This window comes from Astyanax mexicanus, chromosome 18 (genome assembly GCF_023375975.1).
Source record: "Astyanax mexicanus isolate ESR-SI-001 chromosome 18, AstMex3_surface, whole genome shotgun sequence".
Classification (NCBI taxonomy): Eukaryota; Metazoa; Chordata; class Actinopteri; order Characiformes; family Acestrorhamphidae; genus Astyanax; species Astyanax mexicanus.
In genome coordinates this window covers 11,908,181-11,933,702 of record NC_064425.1, presented here as the reverse complement: position 1 = coordinate 11,933,702, position 25,522 = coordinate 11,908,181, and the positions used below count along the sequence as shown (strand labels likewise).

Here is a 25,522-nt window from a genome sequence, read left to right as displayed (position 1 = left end):
ACGCAGCTTAGCTGGTACAGTATCTTTTAAGGTCCCCCGGGAAAATTCCATTGTGTTGTGACTCACTTCCGTTGTGTTGTGGTTCTATTTGCAGCGCGTTTTTCTATTTGCAGCACGTTTTTCTATTTGCAGCGCGTTAGTCTATTTGCTGCGCCTGTGTTGTAATTTTGATGGATGTGTTTTGTGCTTTTGCAGCGCTTTTCAATTTGCACTGCGTTGGGCTTTCTCGGCCACCGTAGGTTCTTCACTCCAGCTCCCCCTTTCTGGCCAGTACAAGAGGAGGAATATTTATGGTTTTATTACAATAAAAGAACACTTTTATTGTGGTCATTTTTTCGCATCTGCTGTGCCCTCTCAGGTTCAACTGTAATATAAGTGTAGATGATGTGTCTGTGTACCAAATTATGCAAATCACTTGATCAATAATACCGCCCCTCTTGCTGATGTCCAACCATCTGAGTCTCACCACTATCAGAGGCACGCTGACCTACACAAGTAGGTCAGAAACTCACTGTAGATGTGACAAAAATAAAATGTCATTGACTCTGATTGTGTGAATACTTGGTGATATTGAATATGACTGGAAGCACACTGCTGATTGGCTGTTGTAGCTCGAGAAAAAGACCAGTGAACCAGAAAATGAATTGTTGTCTTGCAGTACAAATTTATTAATCAAACAAAGCAGTGAAACACACGGTGCAGCATCATAACAGTGATATATATATATATATACACACACAAACTGTAGTGTTCTTCTAACACACACACACACACACACACAAACATATACACATATACACACACACACACTCAGATATAAACAAGCCCCACTCTGATTGGCTGGCATGGGCAATAAGGCAGTGTGATTGGTCCCTGTAGGTGCTGAGGGCTCATCTGGGAGTGTCAGAAGTGCCAGAATTAGAGCGCTGTGATTGATGGCTGACAGTCATCTTTCAGCAGGCAGCTGATTGGTCCGCTTAAGTGAAGTGGGCGGGGCCTTTTATGCACAGAGGTATTTACACAGAGGTGAACTCGACACACTTACTCAGAAACTACATTAATTAAAGCCCAGTGAATTAGGATGTGAATTCTAACACAGGTGAAATGGTTTGTATGATTTGTATATGTGGCTAGAGAAACAGATGGACATTAATGAACAGAAATGTTACAAAGAAGTTACGATGTTTTGGTCTCACAGCAATAATATATAATGAATACATTCTAATATCTGTGTGCAATGCAGCTAATGTAATAACATACTTTCATCTTTCATTCTTACACACACAGACAGCCTAACCACCTACAGCAGTACTTGCGCTTGAGTGCAAGTGAGGGCCCAATCCCATTTCTCTTGTGTATCCCACCTAAGAGGGTAGCTTTTATTAGCTTTCATCTTCCGTCTGTTGCACCATTTAAGATAAACCAGGAAAGTTTGCTAGCTAGCTATGGAGGTGACTGCTATTACTACTACTAAAACTACTATTGATTGTTTCATGCTTGTTATGAAGGACTTGACCATAAAACATTGAAACTACATCTTAAACTATAGTAATATAGTAGTTATATAGTGGGTATAAGGAAATTGCTTTATTATAGTTTCTTTGGTCACTTGTGCCACCAACTTGCATCAAATATCCATCTAAAAAGCCATATAGCCTTAACACTTCCCCTAACCTACCCCTCCAGCCCAACAAGAATCAGGATGCTCTACATCTAGACATGCATAAGGGTAGAGGGATAGTGCTAAGGGGTAGGGCCAAGGGGTGAAATGGGATTGGGCCCAATTCTCTCTCTCTCTCTCTCTCTGTCTTTTCCTTTCTCTCTGTTCTCCTTCAGCACATTCTTTATTGTACATTCTTTCCTCCACAGTCTGCTCAGCATTAGTTGAGTTGTTGCTTAAGCTCGAAATTACACAGTTACTTCTCACACTTCGGCTCCCGAATTCTCTAAACAGTCTGTTTTGGTTTGTTAGTCAATAAACCGACTATCTGTAGCTGGTTGAAAACACTTTCACCATTGTGAAGCCAGCCGGCAAGGCAGTGACTCTGTGTGGCATAACAAACAACACAATGAGTGACACAGTTATTACAGTGTGGGCATGGCCTCAGAAGAACTTGTCGTCAATGCGGAAGTGTGGCCGTGTGACGTCGTCAGGGTTAATGAAGACAGAGATGGATTTCCCGGGATTCTCCGTCACCAGCTGCTGAAGCTTCTGTGCAAGGCTGTGGTCATGGGTGGCATCAGAAGCAGGGTCAGAAGAGGGATCAGGTGGTGTAGTGGGCGTGGCTGGAGGCAAATTGGCAGAGACACCGGCATGCTGGATGGCGCTGCGCAGGTGCTCCGCCGGGTCCGAGCGCACAGAGGAGAGGCGGCGGGCGTGCAGGATGGCTGCAGATTCACTCAGGTGCTCCAACATGTTGCACTGTGGAATAAAGTAGTTGGGACACGCCTTATTGACCAAACAGTGCTGCAGGTCATCCAGCAGACCCAGCAGGAAGTGGGCAGAGTGGTCCTCCTGAGCCAGGTAGGCATGGGGCAGTCGATCGCAGGCCCACAGCATTAGCGAGCGCAGGTGGTACGGACTGACCGCTTTGGTTCGTGACAGCAGCAGCTTGCTGATCAGGACCTTGCAGGCCTGGAACGCCTGCATCAGGCCAGTGGAGATGCACTTTTTCAGCTGGACCTCGCTGCGTGCGAATGACAGTCGCCACTCGTTTTCCTTGCGGCCTGTGGGTGAGCAGGTCGGCAGCAGGTAGAAGCCACTGATCACCTCCTCCTCTGTGATCTTGCCATCCCAGAAGTGATTCTCCATCAGCCATCCCTGAGCTACAGCTGGCCAACCCTTAAAGGAAACGACGGGCACGACGTCGTACAAGACCCGACTCCCACCCGCGGCCAGGATGATGGAGATGACCGTCCCACAGTGCTCCAGCTTCTCTACCCGAGGTGTCCCCCTCTGGGGCTTACGACCCAGCTCCCTCAGGACAGAGCCCAGAGCCTCGTGGAACCAGTCAGAAACCAGAGTAGGAGAGAAGAAGTAGTTGTTGACCTCGCTGACATCGTGGTCAGCCTCCGTGCAGCAGTCCTTCCACCTGCCCACGGTTCCCTCGTGGAAGAGGGAGATGTTAGCTTGCAACTGCAACGTTTCAACATGTTAGCAGAGAGCTAAAATACATGCTTGTTAGGTAAAAAGGCCATGGTCAAGGTTTGGTAAGCTAACTCTAACATTAGGTGACCATTGCAAAACTCAGGCTTACCTCGTCAAAGAGCCGCAGACTAAGCCATGAGTGGCCTGGTGCCGAGTGCCGCATGTCCAGGGTGACTGGCTGGTTGCGGTCGTGCAACTTTAGGGCAGGGACCAGCAGAGTGTAGTCCACATCATAGTCAGTCCCGCGGGCGTACACGCTCATCTCATCCAGTTCCATGTCCACCACGCCCTCCCGCACGCCACCCGACAGCAGCAGGTACTCATTAGCGACTGGAAGCTTCTGGTCCAGCTTCTGCACCATGCCTGTTTACAAAAGAACAAAACAGAATTCATGTTTATAATCATCCATCAAACATTCAGATGTTTAACCCCTAAACCTATAGCTTTTTATCTTCACCCATTCTGGCTTTGAAAGTTCAGCTCCGCCCATTCATTATACAGCAGTTTATCCCCACTCATTCAGTCTACAGGTGCTGGTCAACGAATTAGAATAATTTGAAATAGTGCAATCATGAAATTCTTTGAATGCATTTTTTGTGCAGAAAGCAAATCAGGTGTTCACCGCACCTGTCCTACTCGTTAGACTAATCACAGAACTCGTTACCTGGAAAAAAATTTGCTCAGCTGAGCTTTCCAAAAGGCCCATTTAGGCCATTTAACTGTGACACTGTTGTTTTATTGAATTAGAATAATGGAGAAACCGTTTCATTGAATTAGAATAAAAGCTCGAATTTTTGTTTTCTGTGAAGAGTGTTCACTGTGCAGTATAAAGTCAGGGTTGAGTAGAATTTCTAAGTTGTAAAATAAATCATGGGTAAGCAGCGCAACCTCTCAACCGGAATAGTGGCTCAAATTCAAGCCCTTTGCCAACAAGGCTTGACCCAAACTAAAATTGCTGAGCAGCTCGGCATCAGCCAGTCTTCCGTCTGCAAAGCTCTCAAGAAAAACTGCAGCAAGCGCACCAACTGTTCCGGCGTCCGAAAAACTTCTGCTCGCGACAACAAGCAGCTGAGAAAGATCGCAGTCAGCAACCGGTTCAAGTCCACTTCCGAGCTCACCGACTTGTGGAACAAGCAGACCGGCGCTGACGTCTCCAGATCAACCACTTACCGTCGTCTGCGCGAACTCGGCTTCAAATCTCGCGTTCCAGCAGTAAAACCGATGCTGAACAAGAAACAAATGGAGAAACGGCTGAAGTGGGCCAAAGAACACGGCGAGTGGACTGCTGAAGCCTGGCAGAAAGTGGTCTTCAGTGACGAATCACGCTTCTGCATCTCCTTCGGTGACCAAGGTCCTCGTGTCTGGCGTTGTGGTGGCGAAACCTACAACCACGAGTGCGTGAAAAGATCCGTCAAGTTTCTCCAGAGCGTTATGGTCTGGGGATGCATGTCCGCTCGAGGTGTAGGGAAACTCTGCTTCCTCAAGAAGACTGTCAATGCTGCCGTATATCAAGATGTTCTGGAAACGTTCCTGATTCCGACTGTTGAGGAACAGTTCGGCGAAGAAGACTTCATATTTCAACAGGATCTTGCACCGGCTCATGCGGCAAAGTCGACCAAAGATTGGTTCACTAAAAAACAGCTTGAAGTTTTGGCATGGCCGGCCAACTCGCCTGACCTCAATGTCATTGAAAACCTTTGGGCCATTGTCAAGCGGAAAATTCGCGACAGAAAGCCTACTACGCTGGACCAACTGAAGCAGAACATCGCCACTGCCTGGGAAGCTGTGAGTGCGGAAACTTGCGACAAGCTGGTCAAATCGATGCCGCGGAGACTTCAGGCAGTCATACAAGCCAAGGGGGCAGCCACAAAATACTGAGAAAGTGATGATTGTAATTATAATAAAAATTATTCTAATTCAATGAAACGGTTTCTCCATTATTCTAATTCAATAAAACAACAGTGTCACAGTTAAATGGCCTAAATGGGCCTTTTGGAAAGCTCAGCTGAGCAAATTTTTTTCCAGGTAACGAGTTCTGTGATTAGTCTAACGAGTAGGACAGGTGCGGTGAACACCTGATTTGCTTTCTGCACAAAAAATGCATTCAAAGAATTTCATGATTGCACTATTTCAAATTATTCTAATTCGTTGACCAGCACCTGTAGAGTAGTTTAGACCCGCCCATTCAGTCTACAGCAGTTTAGCCCCACTCATTCAGGCTAAATTAGTTTAGCCCCACCCCTTTAGCCTGCAGCAGTTTAGCTCCACCCATTCAGTCTACAGCAGTTTAGCTCCACCCATTCAGCCTTCAGCAGTTTAGCCCCGCCCATTCAGCCTACAGCAGTTTAGCTACACTCTTTTAACGAACTGTAGTTTTGCACTATCCAGCAAAACACCTGAAACTGTAGTATATAGGCTCTTTAATCTGAGTAGCAGAGTGTCGTTGGTGTGATTAAACACACCAGGTGGTGTGTTGGGAATAAAAGTACTGGACTCTGGACCTCAACTCTCCAATCCTCGTGATTATATAGGCCAGCATACACACACACACACACACACACACACACACACATACACACACACGACTCAAGCTATTTATGGCCAGAGGCAACCACACACACACACACACAACCAGCAGCAGTGTATCTGACTGGCAGTGTGGACTTATACTCCACTCAGCCTCGTCCCACTTTGCACTCTAAACTCAGTTGTGTGTGTGTGTGTGTGTGTGTGTGTTGTATCTGCAGGTGCGGATGTTCAGGCCTGTGGGTCAAGCTCAAAACTACACTTGCAAAAGGGTCAACAACGGCAGCCCAACATCAGAATAAATGGAAAGTGAGTGCGTTTACCTGTAATTAACTCTATATTACATTAGAATAATACAAACAAACATAAAGTCAGCAATCAGTGAGAGTGTCTATCTGTAATTAACTCTATATAACATTAGAATACCAAACCCAAATAAACATAAAGCCAGTGTTAAGTAAGAGTGCCTACCTGTTAAATATTACATTTTATACATTGCAATGCACACATATGTACATTAAGTAGTCACATCGCAGGGCGTGCAATGTTGTTGGGCAATGTCAAATTACTTTTTCGTTCCTTGATACAAAGAGAAATTCACACTGTTTTATATTTGTTTTAGATTTTACACAACATTATTGCCTGATTAATTACATGTTGGATTCTTTGGTAATTATTCCCATATTTTTTAATATCACAATATATTTCTCAGAACAACTAAATATCACAATGTATTATTTTTTCAATATTAAGCAGCTTTAGCATAAACCATATGTCAAACATGGTAATGTGAAAATTCAGTTGCACCAAATGCATTTAAGTTACATCCTAACTAGGAAGTATTATACTCAATATTCTTTATTCTCTTCTGTTTTCTCCTTTATGTTTGGATGATTTTTATTTTGTGGGTGAGTTTGTTTTACTGTTTTTAATAAAATGCATTAAAATAGTTGTAATTTCCTGTATGATGGAAAAGTAACATTGTGTTATTAGTATTTTAACTATTTTAGTTATGTTTATGTTAAAAATCTCCATCTACCCAGCTAACAATTTCTAGTTATTAGAACATTTTCTGAATGTTACAGTTAAAGTTCTTAGAATGTTCAATCTGTCAGGTTTTCTGTATGTTCTTAGAATCTTTTTATTTAACAATTTTAATGTTTTGGTAAATGTTTTAACAATCTTTAACAAACTTTCAACTAGCTGGAAACGTTATGAAAGAAACATTGTAATGCAAAATAAGTCAGAGAATTCCTGGAACATTATTCATGTAATATTACAGGATAACTTTCTATTATAATATTTCTGTTAGCATGGGTGCATCCTAGTTTGTCCCTCTCAATTCATAGCAGTGTTACAGACTGTGTATTTCAGGGAACTAAAGCTGGCAGTATGAACAAACATATGTTTATTTGCGTAGATAATGACAGAGTAACTATTCAGAGGAACAACTGCACACAGTTGAATACAGTCACGCACAGGGTTTGGAATGAGCCTGTAGTAAAATATTTCAGGGCCACATAAACTTTTAGAGCTCTGTCGTGCTGTAAAACTGCATCTATAAGGCCTGTGATCTTTTTTTCATATTCGGCTTGAAAAAACGAAAAAACAAAAATAAACAAAACCTGTCAAACTAATCCGTCTGCTGGTTTTCCTCAAGTTTTGTTTGGTTCCTGTCTCCCATTGTCTTAGTCCCCACCCATTCAACCTACCGCAGTTTAGCCCCATCCATTCAGCCTACAGCCGTTTAGCCCCACCCATTTATTCTATATTTGTTTAGTTCCACCCATTGATACTAATGTAGTTTAGATCCATCTATTCACCCTGTTTCTCTGTCTGTCTCTATTGCTCTTGGTCTCACTCTCTCTCCTTGTCAGTCGCACTTTCTCCATCTGTCTCTGTCTCTCAGTCTGTCTCTCTCCCTGTCAGTCTCATTCTCTCTATCTGTCTCTCAGCATCAGTCTGTCTCTCTCCCTGTCAGTCTCATTCTCTCTATCTGTCTCTCAGCATCTGTCTGTCTCTCTTTGTCTGTCTCTCACTCTTTGTGCCTGTATCTCTCTTTGTCTGTCTCTCTCAGTCTCTCAGTCTCTTTCTCTCTCTCTCTCTCTCTCTCTCTCTCTCTCTCTCTCTCTCTCTCTCTCTCTCTCTCTCTCTCTCTCTCTCTCTCTCTCTCTCACCCAGCACAGAGAAGATGAAGTCCTTGGCTGTGTGAAGCTCCAGCGCGCGCTGGTCGTCATGCTCGCGCTGCTCATGCGCGCTTAGCTCCGTTATGAGCCGCTGCAGATCCCGCAGGCGCGCGCCCGACCTAAAGTCCAGCAGACCGGGACCGGGAGCCGAACCGGGCCGCGGGGAGAGCGCGCGCGCAGCCATCACACGAGAAGCCGCACGGCGCATGCGCCGGAATGCAGGCTCAGGGAGGGGTGCGGCCAAAGTAAAAACACAGTGAAGCAGCAAACGGTGGTCCAATAAGCGTCTCAAATATACCTCATAATAAGAGTCTTAAAACACTTTACAATACAACACCACTATAATAAAAATATAATAAAATATAATATAAACACAGAAAGAATAAGAGCCTCAACCACTCTTCAAATGATAAACCCACTGTAATACAAATATATTATATAAAATATAAACCCAGAAACAATAAGAGTCTCAAACCCACTTCATAATAAGAGTCTCAGTTTTATTATGCAAGTGATTCGCCTGCAGTGTGCATACTTTTATTATGAAGGTTATCCCCATTAGTTCACAGACTTTTATTATGAAAGTTATCTCCTTGCAGTGTGAAATTGGCAGTGTGAAGGGGCAGATTATGGCGTGGATGAGCAGAGCGGGCAGTTGGGCAGTGTGGAGCGGGGCAACAGGGGCAGTTCTCCATCAACCCGGAGCACACAGAGGGTAAATACACACACACACACACACAGGGGTATTACACACAACCTCCACCACACTGCAGGGTAAACACACTGTGACACTGACTGACACCCCAATAACACAGGGCTATTACTATTACTATTATTTGCTATAATTTTTTGCCGTTTTATAAGGATTAATTAGAATTAGTAGTCAGTAACTTACAGTATCAGTGTCATTGTCTGCTGTGATTTTATCATAGTTATTTAGTTATCCTATATCTAGGAAGTGAATTAGTATTAGTGGTTGGAAAATTAGTAGCTAGTTGAAATAATACTTACTAGTGTTAGGTGTAGTGTTAATAACAGTAGTAGTAGTAATAGTGGTATTAGTTGTAGTATTAATTGTAGTAACTAGTAGTAACTAGTGGTAATTGTATTAAAAGTAGTAGTACTAGTAATAGTGGTATTCGTTGTAGTGTTCATAGTTATAGTAATAACATTTATTTAGTTGTAGAAGTAGTATTATATGTTGTTAATTGTGTGTGTTTGTGTGATTATGCGCGTGGGTGTCCGTGTAGATTTCTCCTTCCCCATCAGCAGAGATGTGGCTTCCGAAAGGCTTTGAAAAAGGTGGAGCCAAAGAAGGAGGCGGAGCAGGCTGAACTGGTGCAAAAGAAAGACATGGCTCCACAGGTTGAACCTCCCACCCCGCACCAGCCCGACAGGTCATTCGGCCGACTGGTGAAGCCGCTGGTGTTCACAGTGGGGGTATGCCCTGCACTCACTCTATGATCACACACTCACTGACTGACTGGCCACTTTATCAGAAACACGTTCATGTACAATGACCGACTCTGCCGGGTGCTCCCCTCTGCTCCCTTTATCATTGGACCAGACTTTTAGACTTTTCAGTTTGGGTTCGAACCAAAGTATCAGGTGTGAAAGGGGGCGTAAACCACGGTCCAGATCAAAATACCAGAGTTTGGTCTGACCAAAAAAGATGTTCTCGGTTTGGATCTACTGAACCACGATCCAGTTTTTCTGCAGTGCAAAACACTTTTCTAGATGGTTCAGACTTCATTCAGACAAACTACAGGAAGCTGAGTCAGTCTTTACATATGCAGTAAATACAGAGATAATGTTCATTTTCAGAATTTTGCATATTTTACACACTAATTCCAAATGTCTAGTATTCTGCATGCTCATTTCAATGCAATTTAAAAGCTGCAAGGAATATACTTTACAGTACATTTACATTTCAATAAACTCCTTTTTTTAAAGGATTTATGGTCTGAATTGAAAAGGATATGGCAAATGTTGACATGATAAAATTGCCAGTTAGGAAATTGACAGAAGCTAAGTGTCTGTGATAAAGTTGGAGCTGTGAATAGTGTGTGTGTGCGTGCGCGTGTGTGTGTGCGTGCGCGTGTGAGATACTAACTCCAGGTCAGTTTACAGGTTGTTCGTTTGGAGGGGCAGCAATCTGGCAGTACGAAAGTCTGAAGTCTCGTGTTCAGAGCTATTTTGACGAGGTGCGAACTGACTGGCTGGATAAGCTGCGGCCACAGAAACACGGAGATTTCCGCAAAGAGGTGTGTGTGTCTTTGTGCGTGGAGTGGAGTGGAGTGGAGTGTTGATTTACAGTATATACGTATTCAAGTGTGCCATATAAATGTATAGATATCTTTACACTTACATTACAGTTATACCTCTAAATTTAAGTAATTATCTTCATGTTTGTTTTATTCCAGATTAATCAGTGGTGGAACAGTCTGAGTGAAGGCCAGAAATACGTTACGGGGATCATAGCGACCAATGTTCTAGTGTTTTGTTGTTGGCGAGTCCCGTCTCTTCAGCGTTCCATGTTAAAATACTTCACTTCTAACCCCGCCTCCAGTGAGTAAACGCAAATATGTCAAGTGTTGTTTGCAGGATTACAAATTTGCAGTACTTCTTAGCTGTGTAGGCCTTGTAACTCCAGACCTAATTAGTGACATATATGGTATAATTTATAGCTCATATAACAGACTCATACCTCTTGTGTAAAAAAAAACAAAACAAAGTAGAGTCTTAACCTATTCGGTGCAACAGAGGTAACTCTTGCTCTACCTTTTTGTCAGTTTTTGATGGTCTTTGCAACTACACTTTCCAAGTTATTTTTGTCTTTACTTGATGTATTAGAACATTACTCAAATAGAGCTATTCACTGTATACCAACTCTACCTCTTCACAACTTTAAAACTGATGCTCTCAAACACATTAAGAGAAGCAAAAAAGTAATTAACTCTTGACCAGTTCAGCACAGCTGTTAACTGAAAACATTTCAGGTTACTGTACCTCATAAAGCTGACAAGATTTCATATGTGTTTCTTCATAGTTTGGATGACTTTAGTATTAATCTACAATGAAGAAGGTTTTAAAATAATGGAAAAAAACACTGAATTTTAAGGTGTGTCCCATTTTTGACAGTTTTTTTATGTATGTGTGTGTGTTGCAGAAACTCTGTGCTGGCCAATGCTGCTGTCTACCTTCAGTCATTACTCTCTGTTCCACATGGCCGCCAACATGTACGTCCTGTGGAGCTTCTCGTCCAGTATCGTCAACATTATGGGCAAAGAGCAGTTCCTCGCTATGTACCTGTCAGCAGGTGTGTGTGTGTGTGTATTTGTGTGTGTGTGTGTGTGTGTGTGTGTGAGAGAGAGAGAGAGAGGGATTGGAGAATACAGCAACAGGATGCTCAGTAGCTGCAATATAATCACATGAACCTCCATGAGATTGAACCACCCAGTGATACAGTGAGAACAGTGTGGTTTGATAAGTCTGGTTGACTAGATTTAGACTAGACTTTTTTTACTGTACTATATTATAATAGGGTAATTTTGAAGCTTTTATAAGTAGAATATTTTAACGAGTTACTCAGTTGCTGAGTTATTGAGTTTAAATAAGTGCTTTAATGCAGGACAGAAACACTAGTGTAGCTGCATTTATCACAGTTTTTGTCTGGAAAGAGAAATTGTTCAGTACTAGCGTTCTCTTTGTGCGAGTGCAGCAAAGTGTGTAGTGAACTTGTGGAGTAACAACGTAATGTTACATTTTAATAAATCAGTGATCCGAATCTTTTCCACATGTTCCCATCCTTTAAAAATATGTGATCGGTCCTGATTTCCGGTCACATGATTGAACGGGGTTAGCAGCAGGCTATAGGCCGATAATAATCACCTTTGAATGGCAGAAGAGCTAGCACTTAGCACAGTTAGCAGCTAATGCTGCTCCAGCAGTGCTAGTCGGGGTTAACTGCAATCTACTGGCCAATATTACTCAACTCTGAATGGGGGAAAAAGCTTGCGCTTAGCACGGTTACCGGCTAATTCTAAAACTGCTCCAGTCTCTGTTCTGGAGAAAATGAAATTCCTGTATAATGCTGCACTTTAGTGGAGTGGCTTCACTGCTCCTTATAACCGGACTGGTTAAATTCTTACATAAATCGCACCGGATTATAAGGCACACTGACAATTTTGGGGAAAATTTTGGATGCACTTTATAGTCCAAAAAATACGGTACAATGCTTGTACCGGTCGTTAAACGTTTGACTCAGTTTTGTGTGTGTGTGTGTGTGTGTGTGTGTGTGTGTGTGTTTTTTTCTTCAGGGGTTATCTCCTCGTTTGTCAGTTATGTGTGTAAAACAGCCACAGGCCGGCTGGGACCATCACTGGGCGCAGTAAGTAAATAAATCACCACTATGATATAAAAGGAAGAAAGAACGTTAGAAGCACAGCAGTTAGACCTTTTTGTAGTTGATAATGATGTTTGCGCACATGTCAGAAGGAATTTTGGACCACTCCTCTTTGCAGATCATCTCTAAATCATTAGGATTTTTAAGCTGTCACATGGCAACTCAGAGCTTTAGCTCCTTCCATAAGATTTCTATGGGATTATGGTCTGGAGACAGGCTGGGCCACTTTATGACTTTAATGTGCTTCTTTTTGAGGCACTCCTTTGTTGCCTTGGCTGTATGTTTGGGGTCATTGTAGTGCTGGAATACCCAGCCACAACCCTTTTTTAATGTCCAGGCAGAGGGAAGAATTTGTCACTTCATCTATTCTCCCACTGATGTGGTAAAGTAGTCCTGTGCCCTTAGCGGAGAAACACCCCAAAACATAAAACCTTCATGCTTGATAGTGGAGACGGTGTTCTTTTGGGCCTGCACTTTTGCTTCTTAAGCAGGGGGACCTTGTGGGCACTGCAGGAGTTTAATCCATTACGGCGTAATGTGTAACCAATGGTTTTCTTGGTGACTTTGGTCCCAGCTGCCTTGAGATCATTAAGACGTTCCCCCAGTGTAGTTTTAGGCTGATCTATCACCTCATGATCAAGGATACCCCACAAGGTGAGATTTTGCAGGGAGCCCCAGATCGATTTGATTAACAGTCATTTTGTATTTCTTTCTGTTTTCGTGCTATTACACCAACGGCTGTCTCCTTCTAACCCAGCATCTTACTCATGGTTTTGTAGCCAATTTCAGCCTTCTGCAGGTCTACGATCTTGTCCCTGACACCCTTAAGAAAGCTTTTTTGTCTTGTCCATGTTATAGGGGTTAGAGCCTGACTGGTTAATTGAGTCTATGGAAAAGAGTACTTTATACAGGTGACAATTAAAGACTGGTGTCTTTAATGCAGGTATGAGTTGATTAAGAGCACCTAATTAGTCTGTAGGAGCCAGAACTCTTAATGGTTTGTAGGGGATCAACCATTACTTACCAAATGCTACCAAATATAACCAAATACGTATTTCTCTCTGCAAAACTGCAAAAACAATTATATAAATTATACAATGTAGTTTTCTGCATTTTATTTTCAATATTCTATCTCTCACTGTTAAACTATATAATTTTAAGGGGAGGTTAATTGTATGTCTCAGTGGGCAAACTTATAAAATCAGGATCAAATGATTACTTCCTTCACTGTATATACAACTAGCCCAGTTTTGTTTGTTATAACATATTGCTTATATTTATTATTGTGTTTCAGTCTGGGGCTATAATGACCGTCCTGGCGGCCGTGTGCACGAAGATGCCCGAAGCGAAACTTGCAATCATCTTCCTCCCCATGTACACCTTCACTGCTGGGAATGTAAGACACACACACAGACCAAGATATTGTGCTACAAGTATGTGTGGGATTACTGTAGTATGTGCATTTGTCATTAACTTCCTATATTAACCTTCTTCCGGCTGTGATGTCACAGGCACTGAAAGTCATCATTGCCATGGATACGGCTGGCCTAATTATGGGATGGCGTTTTTTTGACCATGCTGCACATTTAGGAGGAGCTCTGTTTGGCATGTGAGTGACGGCACACACACACATTATACATTCTAGAATTTGGCTGTATATTTTATTTTTAAAGAAAAATATTGCATGTAAACATTGTCACTCAAAGACAGGAGTGAAGCATTAGACATTAAACAGAATAGTAAATAAAATAACATTGCTGTTCTCATAAATCACCTGCTCATGCCTCTTTAGAGTGAACACGCAGGTCAAGTTCCTTTGCTAAGAAAAGCGCAGAAATGCTGCACCGTTATACTAGCAATGTGCCAAAGTCATAACGCACCTGGATCTTAAAGGAAAAGGCAAGTGATGTGATGATTGGTTTATGGCATGTTATGCCTTAAACATGGCCATGAATAAATAAGAGAATTAGTACATGCCTTTTCCACGCAAGGTATACTTTTCCTGTTGTTACAATAGCAAAGGCACACTGACATTGATTGCAATTAACAGTCAATAATATGTTGGATTTGCTGGTATTTGTTATTTATTGTTACCATAAAGTGTTTCTCTTATTAATGTGTTATGTTATACATAACATGTTTACATATGTACTGTGTGTGTGTGTGTATGTGTGTGTGTCTGTGTGTGTATAGATGGTATGTCCTGTACGGTCATGAGCTGATCTGGAAGAACAGAGAGCCACTAGTGAAGATGTGGCATAACCTCAGGACCCGAGGCCCCGGCTCTGGAGGAAACGGCTCACTCTAGAGGATCAGGAGAGAACAACAGGACAGACAGACAGCAGTAAGAGAGCAGACAGTTAGACCACCATCATTCTTTATGTCTCTCTCTTACACACACACACACATACACACAGAAAAAAACCCACTCAGGTTAACTTTTAATTAACGCCCAACTGAATCTTTTTCTGTAGCTGCTGTTGCATGGTTAGAGGAGCTTTACAACAGTTTTATTAAAGCTTCTCCAACAGTTCCTAAAAACATGTTAGTGGAAGGAGTTTGGATAGTTCATCCACTCAGAGCAGTGAACCCGGGGTCATTTTTAGATCTCAAAACAAACCTCTAAATGAGCGGCATGAGGTCCAGCAGGGTGATCTGGCTCCAGATGTGCAGGCCGCAACACTCAGAACCTGTCATTTTCTGTACTATTTGTTTTTTTGTTGGACAATGAATAAAATGTTTATTTAAGGTCAGAAAATGAAGCCTGGTCTGTTGTAACTGTGCCTCATATTAACACAGTTAAAGTTTGATCAAGTGTAATTACGAGACACACTTTTGTATATATGTTATTATACAAATAGATATGGTGGGATAGAGAAGGAAAAGAGAGGATGAGCAGGCAATAAATAAAGAATATTCATGTGCTAGAATGGCCCAGTGAAAGTCCTGACCTAAATCACATTTAGCTTCTTTGGCAAGACATGAAAATTGCGCTTCACAGATGCTCTCCTTCCAACCTGACTGAGCTTGAGCTGTTTTATAAGGAGGAATTGGCAAAACAATTCAGCCTTTACATGTACAAAAAGGTGCTCCTACAAAGTATTGAGTCAGGGAGATTGAACACAAATTCACGCCACGTCCTTCAGATTTTTATAAAAATCATTAATTTTTTTGTGGGAAATTGTGAGAAACTTCAAGCGAATATGAATACTTTTCAAGGTACAGTAAATCCTTTATTGAACATAACATCACCAAAATGAAAAAACGTATAGTAGCTTAAAACTAAACAGTTAAAATGCACAATGACACACTGTCTTTAAAGTCCCTTTACCTCATGTTACCTAATTTTCATCTGCAGTTACTGCAGATCTAATCCAATCCCCACAAACAACTTGAACTACTATTAGCTAACTTCCACACACTCCTCATCTCTTCGAAACAAACTAAATCCATTTTAATATGTCTAAATTTAACCCCAGGGGCTATTCTACCTCACAGACACGTGCAGAGGAGCCATAACGAACCCCAAACCCTGCATAGAGTGGCTCAGTGAATGTGGTTTGGAGTGTGTGTATGTGGGTCAGTGTGTTTGTGAAAGATGAGATGCTGTAGAAGGACAGAATGCCAGCTGGCCAGTCCAGATACACTCCTACTTTGTTAGAGCGACGTGGGAGGGGAAATTCACAGAGATTTTCTTTATTGTGAATGACAGTGTAACTGTTTTCTGAGTATTTCAGAATCCAGGACTGATCAGTGGATCCAAACCGACCATCCTTATTGCCTCCTTTCCTCTTGATCCCTCTGTAGGACACGGCTACATCAGCTCCCCTTCCTCTTCTCCATTCAGTCACCCAGTAACAGCGTCCAGTCAGACTTTCCACACTCAGAACCTGCTGCAAACGATTAAATCTGTCTGGATGATCCGGATATGGCTGATGTTCTTCCTCCCACTTCACCTTTCTGTTCCCGTCACACAGAGAAAGGAGTGTGTGTACCGTATTTGGGTCCAGATTGAACTCACAGGCATCTTGTACACACACACACACACACACAGAACAAACAATCACTGATTAAAATTGTTAATGCCAAGAGTATATTTTCTACACTGAACAAATATATATACGAAACACTTTTTGTTTTGCACTCATTTTTTTATTAGTTGAACTCAAAAGTTTATTCCTATGTACGCAAAAGGCCTGTTTCTCTCTAATTTTGTCCACAATTGGATCTAAATCTGTGTTGTTCATTCAGATTAGAGAAATTGTTTAATTAGGAGCCCCCAGAGGGCAAGAATGCTGTAAGCAGCTCCCAAGTGCAGCAGTGAGGCAATGCAGCAAAAGAATGACAGAGCAGATTGGTTAGAGATCAAATTCAGTTAAAGAGTTTAAAAAGCTGAAGAGTCAATTTAGTTGCAGATTCAAAGCAGTTGAAGATTTGTTTCAATAGAATCAAATAATTTAAGTTAGAACAGTTAAACAACTGAATCAGTGGGTAAAGTCGAAACAAAAAGAATGAAAAAGGAAAGAAAGGGCAGAGTGAGAAGAGAGACAGATGGGAGAGGATAGAAAAATCATAGGGAAGGACAGAAAAGAGGAGAACTTTAGAGGGCTCACAGCCTGGTCGGAAGCCTTGGTGCAGTCCAGTCTCTGCACCCAGGAGCCAAAAATTGATAGGAGAAATTGATGCTTCAGGCATGTTTCTCCTTCCAAAATGTAGTTATTTCATAAGCCAAAGTGTGCGTGCATGTGTATGTGTGTAACAGAGTGTGTCTTACATTTTTTTACTCCTGGTTTTATCCTGTTCTGTCCTCCATGTTCCACACTGAAAAACACAAATTTGATTAAGATGCGTAAAAATACTGTAGGTCATAGTAACATGTCTGCATGTCTAAATATATTTATAATTAATGAATAGTTGCAATAATGTGTAACAATGTGTACCCCCAAGAAATCCTAGAGCATAACGCTGGTGAATAATTACTTTAGGATTAGGAATGTCACAACACCAGAAATTTGGTACCAGTACCACTGAAAGTATATGATTTCCAATACCAGGACAGCCAGGCCTTGTTTTGGTGCCAGCCCTTACACCACCACAGCATACTACACTCATGTTTGTGTAAGTTTGTTATTTAGATGTATTCCCATTCCTGAAGCCCAATTTCACCACATTAATGACCATTACACTTGAGACTTTGTAAAACCTCAAAGATTGGCAGTAAGACCTCAACTCACAGCAGTTTTTCCAGTTTACAGTGTGGATCTTCCAATAGACCAGACAACAGCTTAAATCCAGAGTCTCCAGGGTAATTATACGTTAGATCCAGTTCTTTCACAAAGGATATTTCTGATTTCAGAGCTGAAGCCAGAGAAGAACAGCCTTCTTCTGTAATCATACACCCAGACAATCTGCAGAAAAAATAAATAGAGGGGACAGATGAAGGTTACAGAGAGCCTAAACTGGCTGTAGAAGAACAACAAACTCCAAATTCTGAGAAATAAACATCAACACCCAAACACTGACATGAGTGTGGCTGAATGCTAAAATAATGTTTCCATTCCAAAATTAATTAAATAAAAACAATGATTTGGAATAAAATCTGTTTTACAGAATGTTCAATTTAATTTAAATTACGAGAAGTGGAACCGAATTCACTGCAATTCAGAGAAATTCATTCTTTTTACATAACACTAATCATTTTAGCATACATTTTTGTTCCAAATCTAAGGACAGACACCAACATTAATCATACATTCTCTTAACATGAATCTTCAGTTGTGCAGAGTATAGACGTTTTAAGGGCAATTTGTAAATTTAACTCTTTAACTTAGACTTGTGCACTTGAGCTTTACACATTAAAATTCCTTTAAACAAATTTAAACAAAAAAACGTGACAATGACCCCATTCTGACCCATAGTGACCTGCTACTAAAAACATCAATAACCATTTTAGTTGTTGTTTAAATCAATTTAAGGTTTGTTTGATTAATGAAGTAGGTCATACTAAAAAAACCCTATACTGCTCCTCTAAATATTATTGAAATATTCACAACAATTAATAAATTACTAAAACTGGTAAATAAAAAAAGCAAATTAATGAAAAGATTAATATTTTTGCATGTCCTGAGAAAGCTAAAATAATGATTTTTTTTATCACTTTATTTTCCCATATACTGTAATTTGCCTTAAGCTTACCTGAGTATCTCCAGTTTACAGTGTGAACTCTTTAGTCCAGCAGACAGCAGCTCTACTCCTAAATCCTGCAGATCATTGTTACTGAGGTCCAGCTCTTTCAGAGAGGAGTTTACTGATTGTAGAACTGAACTCAGATATTCACAAGATTTTTCACCGAGATTACACATAACTAGTCTGCACAAGGGGAGAAAATAAAAATAATCTTAAATACACTCAAATGAAGATAAATAATAAGAATGTGTAGTTATATTATTTTATTAGTGTATGTTTAGTATGAATTTATTGATACACAATACAAATCTCAAATCCCAAAAAACAATGCTTAGAATTTAGAAGTTTTTTTTTTCCCCAGCCAGTTCATAGAAATCCCACCTGAGTGACTCCAGTTTACAGTGTGAACTCTTCAGTCCAGCAGAGAGTAGCTCCACTCCTGAATCCTGCAGGTCATTGTAGCTGAGGTCCAGCTCTTTCAGGGAGGAGTTTACTGTTTTCAAAACTGACCTCAGATTTTCACAAGATTGTTTCTCAAGTTTACACACAGTTAGCCTGAAAATTAGAGAAAATGTAACAGATCTAAAATACTGAAGAACCTCTAAATATTAAAAGATACAATGTACATTATATGCTTAATGAGTGGATCCTTGGGGACCCCATGTCTGTCACGTTAGTACATGTTAAAAAATAAATAATGTGTCTTTTTCACAATGTTTTAGTCAATTCTCCGAAAATTCACCTGAGTTTCTGCAGTTTACATTGTGAACTCTTCAGTCCAGCAGAGATTAGCTCCACTCCTGAATCCTGCAGGTCATTGCTACTGAGGTCCAGCTCCTTCAGGGAGGAGTTCACTGATTGTAGAGCAGAGCAGATGGCTACACAGGCCTCACTGGTGAGAAAACACCCGGCAAGTCTGTAGAAATAAAAGAAGATATTCTGTTTTTACCAGTAATTTTTTTTAAAGTATTTTCCTTGTAAAAATATCAGAAAATAGCCTTGAAATGACAATCATATACTCTTTATTGGAAAGTTTAATGTAATTTCACAAAACAATTCTGGTGTATTTTCTGTTTTTTGTTTTTTTAAATAATAAAGGTTCTCTGCTAAGAGAATTACTGTTGTTCTCTGCTAAAAAACTACTGTTGTTGAGTTATTACAGTTATCTCTCACAAAACAGCCTAATTTTGTTTTGTAATTTTTGTCACAATGGAGTGTTTCCATGATGCTTTGAGGATTGTTTGAGTGTTTTGACATTTATTAATAGTTCTTAAGCATTGTTTTTTGTTATTTTTATATACTATATATATTATGATATTATAGACAAAGAAGTATTTTTATTATTTTAACAGGCAATTAAGTATAAAAATTCTGTTCATATTTAATCTACTGGGACTTATTTGGTTTTTGACAGATAAAACTTGTGAAAACAAAAAACAGAAAAAAACTTTTTTCACATTTTTGATTTACTGCTTTATACTCCAAATTACATCAACAGCTACTGAAGTAGCATTGCCGAGTAGCATCACAGTGCGTTCAAAGCTCAAGTGCAGTGACTCGGTTTCGATACATCAGCTCACAGACCCCATGTGCTGATCAACATCACCCTAGGAGTGATGAGAGGAAAGAGCACCATCGACCCACCCAGAGAGTGCAAAGCCAATTGTGCTCTCTTGGGGCATCAACAGCTGATGGCAAGCTGTAGTGGCAGTGCTTTAGAGCGCTGGACCACTCAGTGCCCCAGCCATTAATTTTCAAGCATTGATGTTATATTAATATGAATATTATAAAAATGTAAATGTTGTGTTAATGTGCATATAACACTCACACTGCTCTTCTGCAGACAATCACAGCTGGGATCAGTCTTCTGTAACCCTTCTCTGAAGTGTTGTAGTTTTTCATGTTGAGTTCATCCAGTACCTTGTCTGAGGTCAGAAGCATGCAGGCTAGTGCTGTACACTGTCCAGGTAAAATCTTCTCTGGGTGTTTCTCTGATTTTAGATATTTCTGAATCTCTTCGGAGAGAGACTGGTCCTTCATTTCAGAAAGACAGAGGAACAGATTGATGGATCTATCAGTAGAAAGAAACATAAATTCTCTCGTGATTGAGCTCTTGATGTGCTCTGTTGTTTTCTCTGAGTGAGTGTGTGTTTGTGTCAGTAAACCCTTCAAGAGTCTCTGATTGGACTCGAGTGAGATACCGAGCAGGAAACGGAGAAAAAGGTCCAAGTGTCCATGTAGACTATCTACAGCTTTATCCACAGCTTTCATTAGCACATAATCCAGTGGAACAAAATCAGATGTATTGTGAGAGTAATGTGGAATTAAACTTAACAATTCATCCAGATCCTCACTCTCATAGCAGTGAAACACATAAACAGCAGCCAGGAACTCCTGAAAGCTCAGATGAACAAAGCAGTAGACCTTCTTCTGATAAAGCCCACACTCCTCCTTAAAGATCTCAGTGAAAACTCCAGAAAAGGTTGAGGCCTCTGTAATGTCAATTCCACTCTCTTTCAGGTCTTCTTCATAGAACATCACATTGCCCTTCATCAACTGTTTGAAAGCCAGATCAGCCAGTTTCAGGAGTTTGGTTCTGTTGGATTCCAGCAGTTTCTTTGGATCTCTCTCATCTTCCTCCTCATACTTCTCGTTCTTCATGTTGGTCTGAGTGAGCAGGAAGTGGGAGTACATTTCAGTCAGAGTTTTAGGGATTTCTGTGTGATGTTTGATGATCCTCTGAAGAACAGTAGCTGAGATCCAGCAGAAGACGGGAATGTGGCACATGATGTGGAGGCTTCTCGCTGTCTTAATGTGGGAGATGATTTTCTGTGCTTGGTCTTGGTCACTTATTCTCTTCCTGAAGTATTCCTCCTTCTGAGGGTCATTGAATCCCTGGATTTCTGTCACACGGTTGATGTGTTTTTGAGGGATCTGATTGGCTGCTGCTGGTCGGCAGGTTATCCAGATCATAGCCGAAGGAAGCAGCTCTCCTTTGATAAGGTTTGTCATCAACACATCTACTGATGATGTCATGGTGATGTCATAAACTTTCTCACACTCCTTAAAGTTCAGTGGAATTCTGCTTTCATCCAGACCATCGAATATGAACACAGCTTTGAGCTTATCATATGTCTTTGAATCCAGGTCTTTAAGATCAGGATAAAAGGCACACAAAAGTCCATGAAGACTGTACTGATAATCTTTAATCAAGTTTAGCTCCCGGAATGGAAGAACAAACATCAACTCTATGTCCCGATTTGCTTCATCCTCTGCCCAGTCTAGAATGAACTTTTGCACAGAGACAGTTTTTCCAATTCCAGCAATGCCTTTAGTCAACACAACTCTGAGATCTTCTACCTTTTGTCCTTTTTTCTTTTTTCTTTCTCTGTGTGGGAAATCTTTTTGACCTTGTAGAGGTTTAAAGATGTTTGAACAGTTGATTGGAATATCCTCCACATGTTTCCTGATTGTTCTCTCCATCTGTATAACTTCATGTTCTTCATTCACTCCTTCACTTTCTCCCTCTATGATGTAGAGCTGTGTGTAAATCCTCTTCAGGAGAGTTTTATTCTCTTCCGTTTTGATTCCCTCAAATAAGCTCTCGTACTTGTTCTTCATGCTGAATTTGTGTCTTTTTATGACTCTGTGCAGAATACTATCCACTGGTTGGTAAGAGTCCTGCTGCAGCGGTCCAGTGTATGGGACTGCTTCTGTGGATCTCTGCCTGATAGGAGTCAAACACAGGAAAATAAAAAATGGAAACACAATATAAACTACTGAGCATTTTACCGCATCAGACAGTACTGAATGTTTTATCACAGGCATTTTGTCCACTGTAAACTGTATGTAAAATCAACAGTGATGTACTTGCACAATTAATTACTGTAAATTGCTAACATTACAGTACTGAAAAAATGATCTTAAAATTTACATCTGCAAACTACAAATCCACTCCTGTAGGATTCAAGTACAGTACAACTACTGTAGATGTTACTGCAGTAGAATACTTAATAAGAAATAATAATATAACTCTAAATTAATGTGAATGTCAGATAAGACCAAAAACATCTTGCACTGATCAACTGATCATTACTGAGATACACTAAATAAATTAAAATCCATAGTATTAAAATTACAGTGACTCCCTCTGAATTTTCTAACAATCCTCAGTGTTAAACAATCCACCAAACAAAGGTTCTCAATTAGATTCAGGTTTTGGGATTGTGAGGGCCAATGACATCAATGCCTTCACTGTCCAGGAACTGCTTACACTCTCTGGACCCATGTGGCCGTGCAGTGTTCTGCACCAGGAGGACCCCAGGGCCCACTGCACAAATGTCTGACAATGAATTGGTCTAGTGTAATGTAGATGAATTGGATTTTTTCCATATAAAGTGTTTTATTTATTGCATACCTGTTTTAATAAAGCCAAGAATAGACAAAATTCCAATTCATATACATGACCAAGACTACTAACATTTTACCTTTAGGCTGTGTGAAACTTAATAACACTTCCACAATATTTTTGGACACTGAAATAAAATTACTCACTCTTGGTCTGATGCTGCAGCTTCACTGCTGAAATTAGGAGGGTTCCCCATAGACCGGTAACTCTTCATAGACACACAGCTGGCTCCTTCTCCTCCACTGCTGAAATTAGGAGGGTTATTCAAAGACCGGTCACTCTTCATAGACACACAGCTGGGTTCTCTTTCTTCCATGCTGAAATTAGGAGGGTTCCCCATAGACCGGTCACTCTTCATAGACACACAGCTGGGTTCTCTTTCTTCCATGCTGACATTAGGAGGGTTCTGCATAGACTGGTCACTCTTCATAGACACACTGCTGGGTTCTGGAGGTTCTGCATGGTTTACTCTTAAATTGATCAGGAAAGAATTTCTTTAGTCTAAATATAATGGACAATATTTACTTTTTTAATTGCTAATGAAAGGGAAACACTTTACAATAAGGGTACATTAACTAACAGTACTTAACAGCAGAAAGTCCCAACTGTTAATTGGCATTAGTTTATACATTATTAATCATTGAAAAGTTAGCTAATGCCTCAATTCATTATCATTTACAACATTCCTAAGCATTAAAAATGCACTAACTAAGGTCAATTAATAATTACTTGAGACATTACTTAACACTGAACAGTGTTTGTTACTGTTGTAAGTATTGTTAGTTATTTGCAACCCTTATTGTAAAGGGTTACCATAAAAATTTACTTACCCTGGGTCAGAGGTTCCATCTCCATTGGTAGAGTAAAAAAGCCCCATTGTTGACTGTTTACCCTCCACACACACACACACACACACACACACACACACACACACACACACAAATAATTTTGAAGCAAACAGGGTTTAATTATGCATTGTGATGGAAAAATGTTATGATGTGCATTGTGGAATTTAATTGTTATTGGCGGAAGTGGGAGTTCAATCAATCCTGGCAATGTGTGAGCAGGACCACAGATACATGTAGAAAAAAACTGCAAATTAATAAATAGCATAGAAAATTATAATAATCACGCAATGATTTCCATGCATAACGAACAGAAGGAAAACAACAAATCAATCTGTAAGATTACTACTACTACTACTACTACTACTACTACTACTAATAATAATAATAATAACGCATATATTCATTCATTTAATTTAATTAAATTTGATATATTTTTTATTTCTGAATCAATCCCTACATCCAGTGTACAGGCCTGTCACGGTCTCGCTCTGTTCCCCTGTGTTTCTCCTGTAATTTTCCGTCATGTGTGTCTAGTTTGTAGCTCCGCCCCTCGTTACCTGTCTCCCCAGGTGTTCATTGTTTCATGTTTAGTATAAATAGTACCTGTTAGTCTACGTTTGCTGTCTGTCACCCCTGTCGTTCCCTGTTCTGGTTCCTGTGTCTGGTTCGCCGTTCATGTCCAAGGTCCAGTCTCCTTTCTTTGTCCAGTCTCTTGTCCGGTCTTCAGTTCAGTCTCCTGTTCTGCCCCATGTTAAGTCCCCGGTCTCGTCTCTTGTGTTTCCCGGCCTCTCCCCGCCGCCGGCCCCCGGTGTTCGTTTTTAACGCGCCTCAGGAGCTGCGCGTTTAGGGAGGGGCTTCTGTCACGGTCTCGCTCTGTTCCCCTGTGTTTCTCCTGTAATTTTCCGTCATGTGTGTCTAGTTTGTAGCTCCGCCCCTCGTTACCTGTCTCCATGGGCGCAGATGGCACTGGGGACGGGGGGGACATGTCCCCCCCAGATTTATAGTGACCTCATCCGAAATCTAGCATCTACAAGCATAAACGTTGGGGTTTTAATTTAATTAACTGTACGTTTGTGGAATTCTGTGTTCCACAATGCCCTCGTTTTTAAACTAAAGCGTTCAGTTCAGAGGTTACATTGTTCGGAGCTCCGTGTTCCAGTTCCAATGTAAATTTAACGCACCTTCTCAAGTCCGGGGTTCTAAGGAGCTGGTAACTGCCTGTATACTACAGACACAGGCAGTTACCAGCTCCTTACGGTACGTGTCCACTGGCACTTTTTTTCAACGCAAGCCGCTGCGCTGGATCTCCTTGCTCGTTTTTGAATTAAAATGAAGCAACAGAAGTAGACAGTCATAAGTTTAATATTTGTATTTTTTTACCAACCTCACTGTAACCTATAGCTCTATAAATCCATATTCTGCCGCTTTCAGCTTCTCTTCTGTGGTTGAAAGGCGCCTGTTCTGTGTGTGTGTGTGTGTGTGTGTAAGAGGCTTGTGTGTGTGTGAAGACGCAGCCTGCTCTTCCCTCATTGGCTGGACGCAGCCTGCTTTTCCCTGATTGGCTGGACTGGACACAGTGCGGCGGCCGGATTTATTTGAATAAAGTTGAGCCGGAGGGCGGAGCTGCGTTAAACGCAACGCAACCCGGCATGCACCGAGGCATGCAGCAGCTCTCTCCATTGATTTTATGTATGACGTTATTATGATGTTATTTTAGTAAGCAGTCGCTGTTAACTGAAATTATAAGATGTAAAATGTTAACATTGTCTTCCTGGTCTTGCCTAGGCTGTAGCAATGAAGAAACAAAAAACAATA

General features: G+C 40.9%; 3 protein-coding genes across 6 annotated transcripts; 1 reads left to right on the top strand and 2 right to left on the bottom strand.

The window, feature by feature from the left end:
- Positions 1-640: 640 nt before the first annotated feature.
- LOC103025996 (nucleotidyltransferase MB21D2) lies at positions 641-8,158 on the bottom strand. 2 transcript variants are annotated; one of them, XM_015605424.3, is made up of 3 exons: positions 7,852-8,158; positions 3,258-3,511; positions 641-3,136 (listed from the first exon to the last, which is right to left on the bottom strand). In XM_015605424.3, exons 1-3 carry the CDS (start codon positions 8,066-8,068, stop codon positions 2,105-2,107), a joined length of 1,503 nt encoding a protein of 500 aa, XP_015460910.1. In that variant the 5' UTR covers positions 8,069-8,158; the 3' UTR covers positions 641-2,104. The 2 variants fall into 2 exon arrangements, with proteins under 2 accessions (XP_015460910.1, XP_007247703.2); XM_007247641.4 differs by having other exon boundaries at positions 641-3,106; positions 7,852-8,157.
- LOC103025472 (presenilins-associated rhomboid-like protein, mitochondrial) lies at positions 5,893-16,397 on the top strand. 3 transcript variants are annotated; one of them, XM_022669700.2, is made up of 10 exons: positions 5,893-5,983; positions 8,460-8,575; positions 9,111-9,300; positions 9,984-10,124; positions 10,284-10,428; positions 11,030-11,179; positions 12,180-12,250; positions 13,560-13,661; positions 13,777-13,874; positions 14,459-15,023. In XM_022669700.2, exons 2-10 carry the CDS (start codon positions 8,490-8,492, stop codon positions 14,571-14,573), a joined length of 1,098 nt encoding a protein of 365 aa, XP_022525421.2. In that variant the 5' UTR covers positions 5,893-5,983; positions 8,460-8,489; the 3' UTR covers positions 14,574-15,023. The 3 variants fall into 3 exon arrangements, with proteins under 3 accessions (XP_022525421.2, XP_007247702.3, XP_007247701.3); XM_007247640.4 differs by lacking the exon at positions 5,893-5,983 and adding an exon at positions 16,073-16,397 and having other exon boundaries at positions 8,322-8,575; positions 14,459-14,609; XM_007247639.4 differs by lacking the exon at positions 5,893-5,983 and having other exon boundaries at positions 8,324-8,575.
- Positions 15,413-25,522, bottom strand: LOC103025167 (NACHT, LRR and PYD domains-containing protein 12). Its single transcript, XM_049466957.1, has 9 exons — positions 23,690-25,522; positions 23,006-23,327; positions 20,280-22,178; positions 19,194-19,367; positions 18,833-19,006; positions 18,461-18,634; positions 17,500-17,673; positions 17,040-17,086; positions 15,413-16,292 (listed from the first exon to the last, which is right to left on the bottom strand). Exons 1-9 carry the CDS (start codon positions 23,970-23,972, stop codon positions 15,748-15,750), a joined length of 3,792 nt encoding a protein of 1,263 aa, XP_049322914.1. The 5' UTR covers positions 23,973-25,522; the 3' UTR covers positions 15,413-15,747.

Excerpts from the sequence above, each read along its gene's own strand:
- LOC103025996 (XM_015605424.3), bottom strand. The coding sequence starts at position 8,068 with ATGCGCCGTGCGGCTTCTCGTGTGATGGCTGCGCGCGCGCTCTCCCCG. Across the intron at positions 3,512-7,851 it reads CTTCATCTTCTCTGTGCTGG|GCATGGTGCAGAAGCTGGAC; the intron begins GTGAGAGAGAGA and ends TTTTGTAAACAG. Across the intron at positions 3,137-3,257 it reads GTCTGCGGCTCTTTGACGAG|TTGCAAGCTAACATCTCCCT; the intron begins GTAAGCCTGAGT and ends GAAACGTTGCAG.
- LOC103025472 (XM_007247640.4), top strand. The coding sequence starts at position 8,403 with ATGAAGGTTATCCCCATTAGTTCACAGACTTTTATTATGAAAGTTATC. Across the intron at positions 10,125-10,283 it reads ACGGAGATTTCCGCAAAGAG|ATTAATCAGTGGTGGAACAG; the intron begins GTGTGTGTGTCT and ends GTTTTATTCCAG. Across the intron at positions 11,180-12,179 it reads CGCTATGTACCTGTCAGCAG|GGGTTATCTCCTCGTTTGTC; the intron begins GTGTGTGTGTGT and ends TTTTTTCTTCAG.
- LOC103025167 (XM_049466957.1), bottom strand. The coding sequence starts at position 23,972 with ATGCTATTTATTAATTTGCAGTTTTTTTCTACATGTATCTGTGGTCCT. Across the intron at positions 22,179-23,005 it reads GCTGCAGCATCAGACCAAGA|GCAGAGATCCACAGAAGCAG; the intron begins GTGAGTAATTTT and ends GACTCCTATCAG. Across the intron at positions 17,674-18,460 it reads TGTAAACTGGAGATACTCAG|ATTGTCTGGGTGTATGATTA; the intron begins GTAAGCTTAAGG and ends TTTTTTCTGCAG.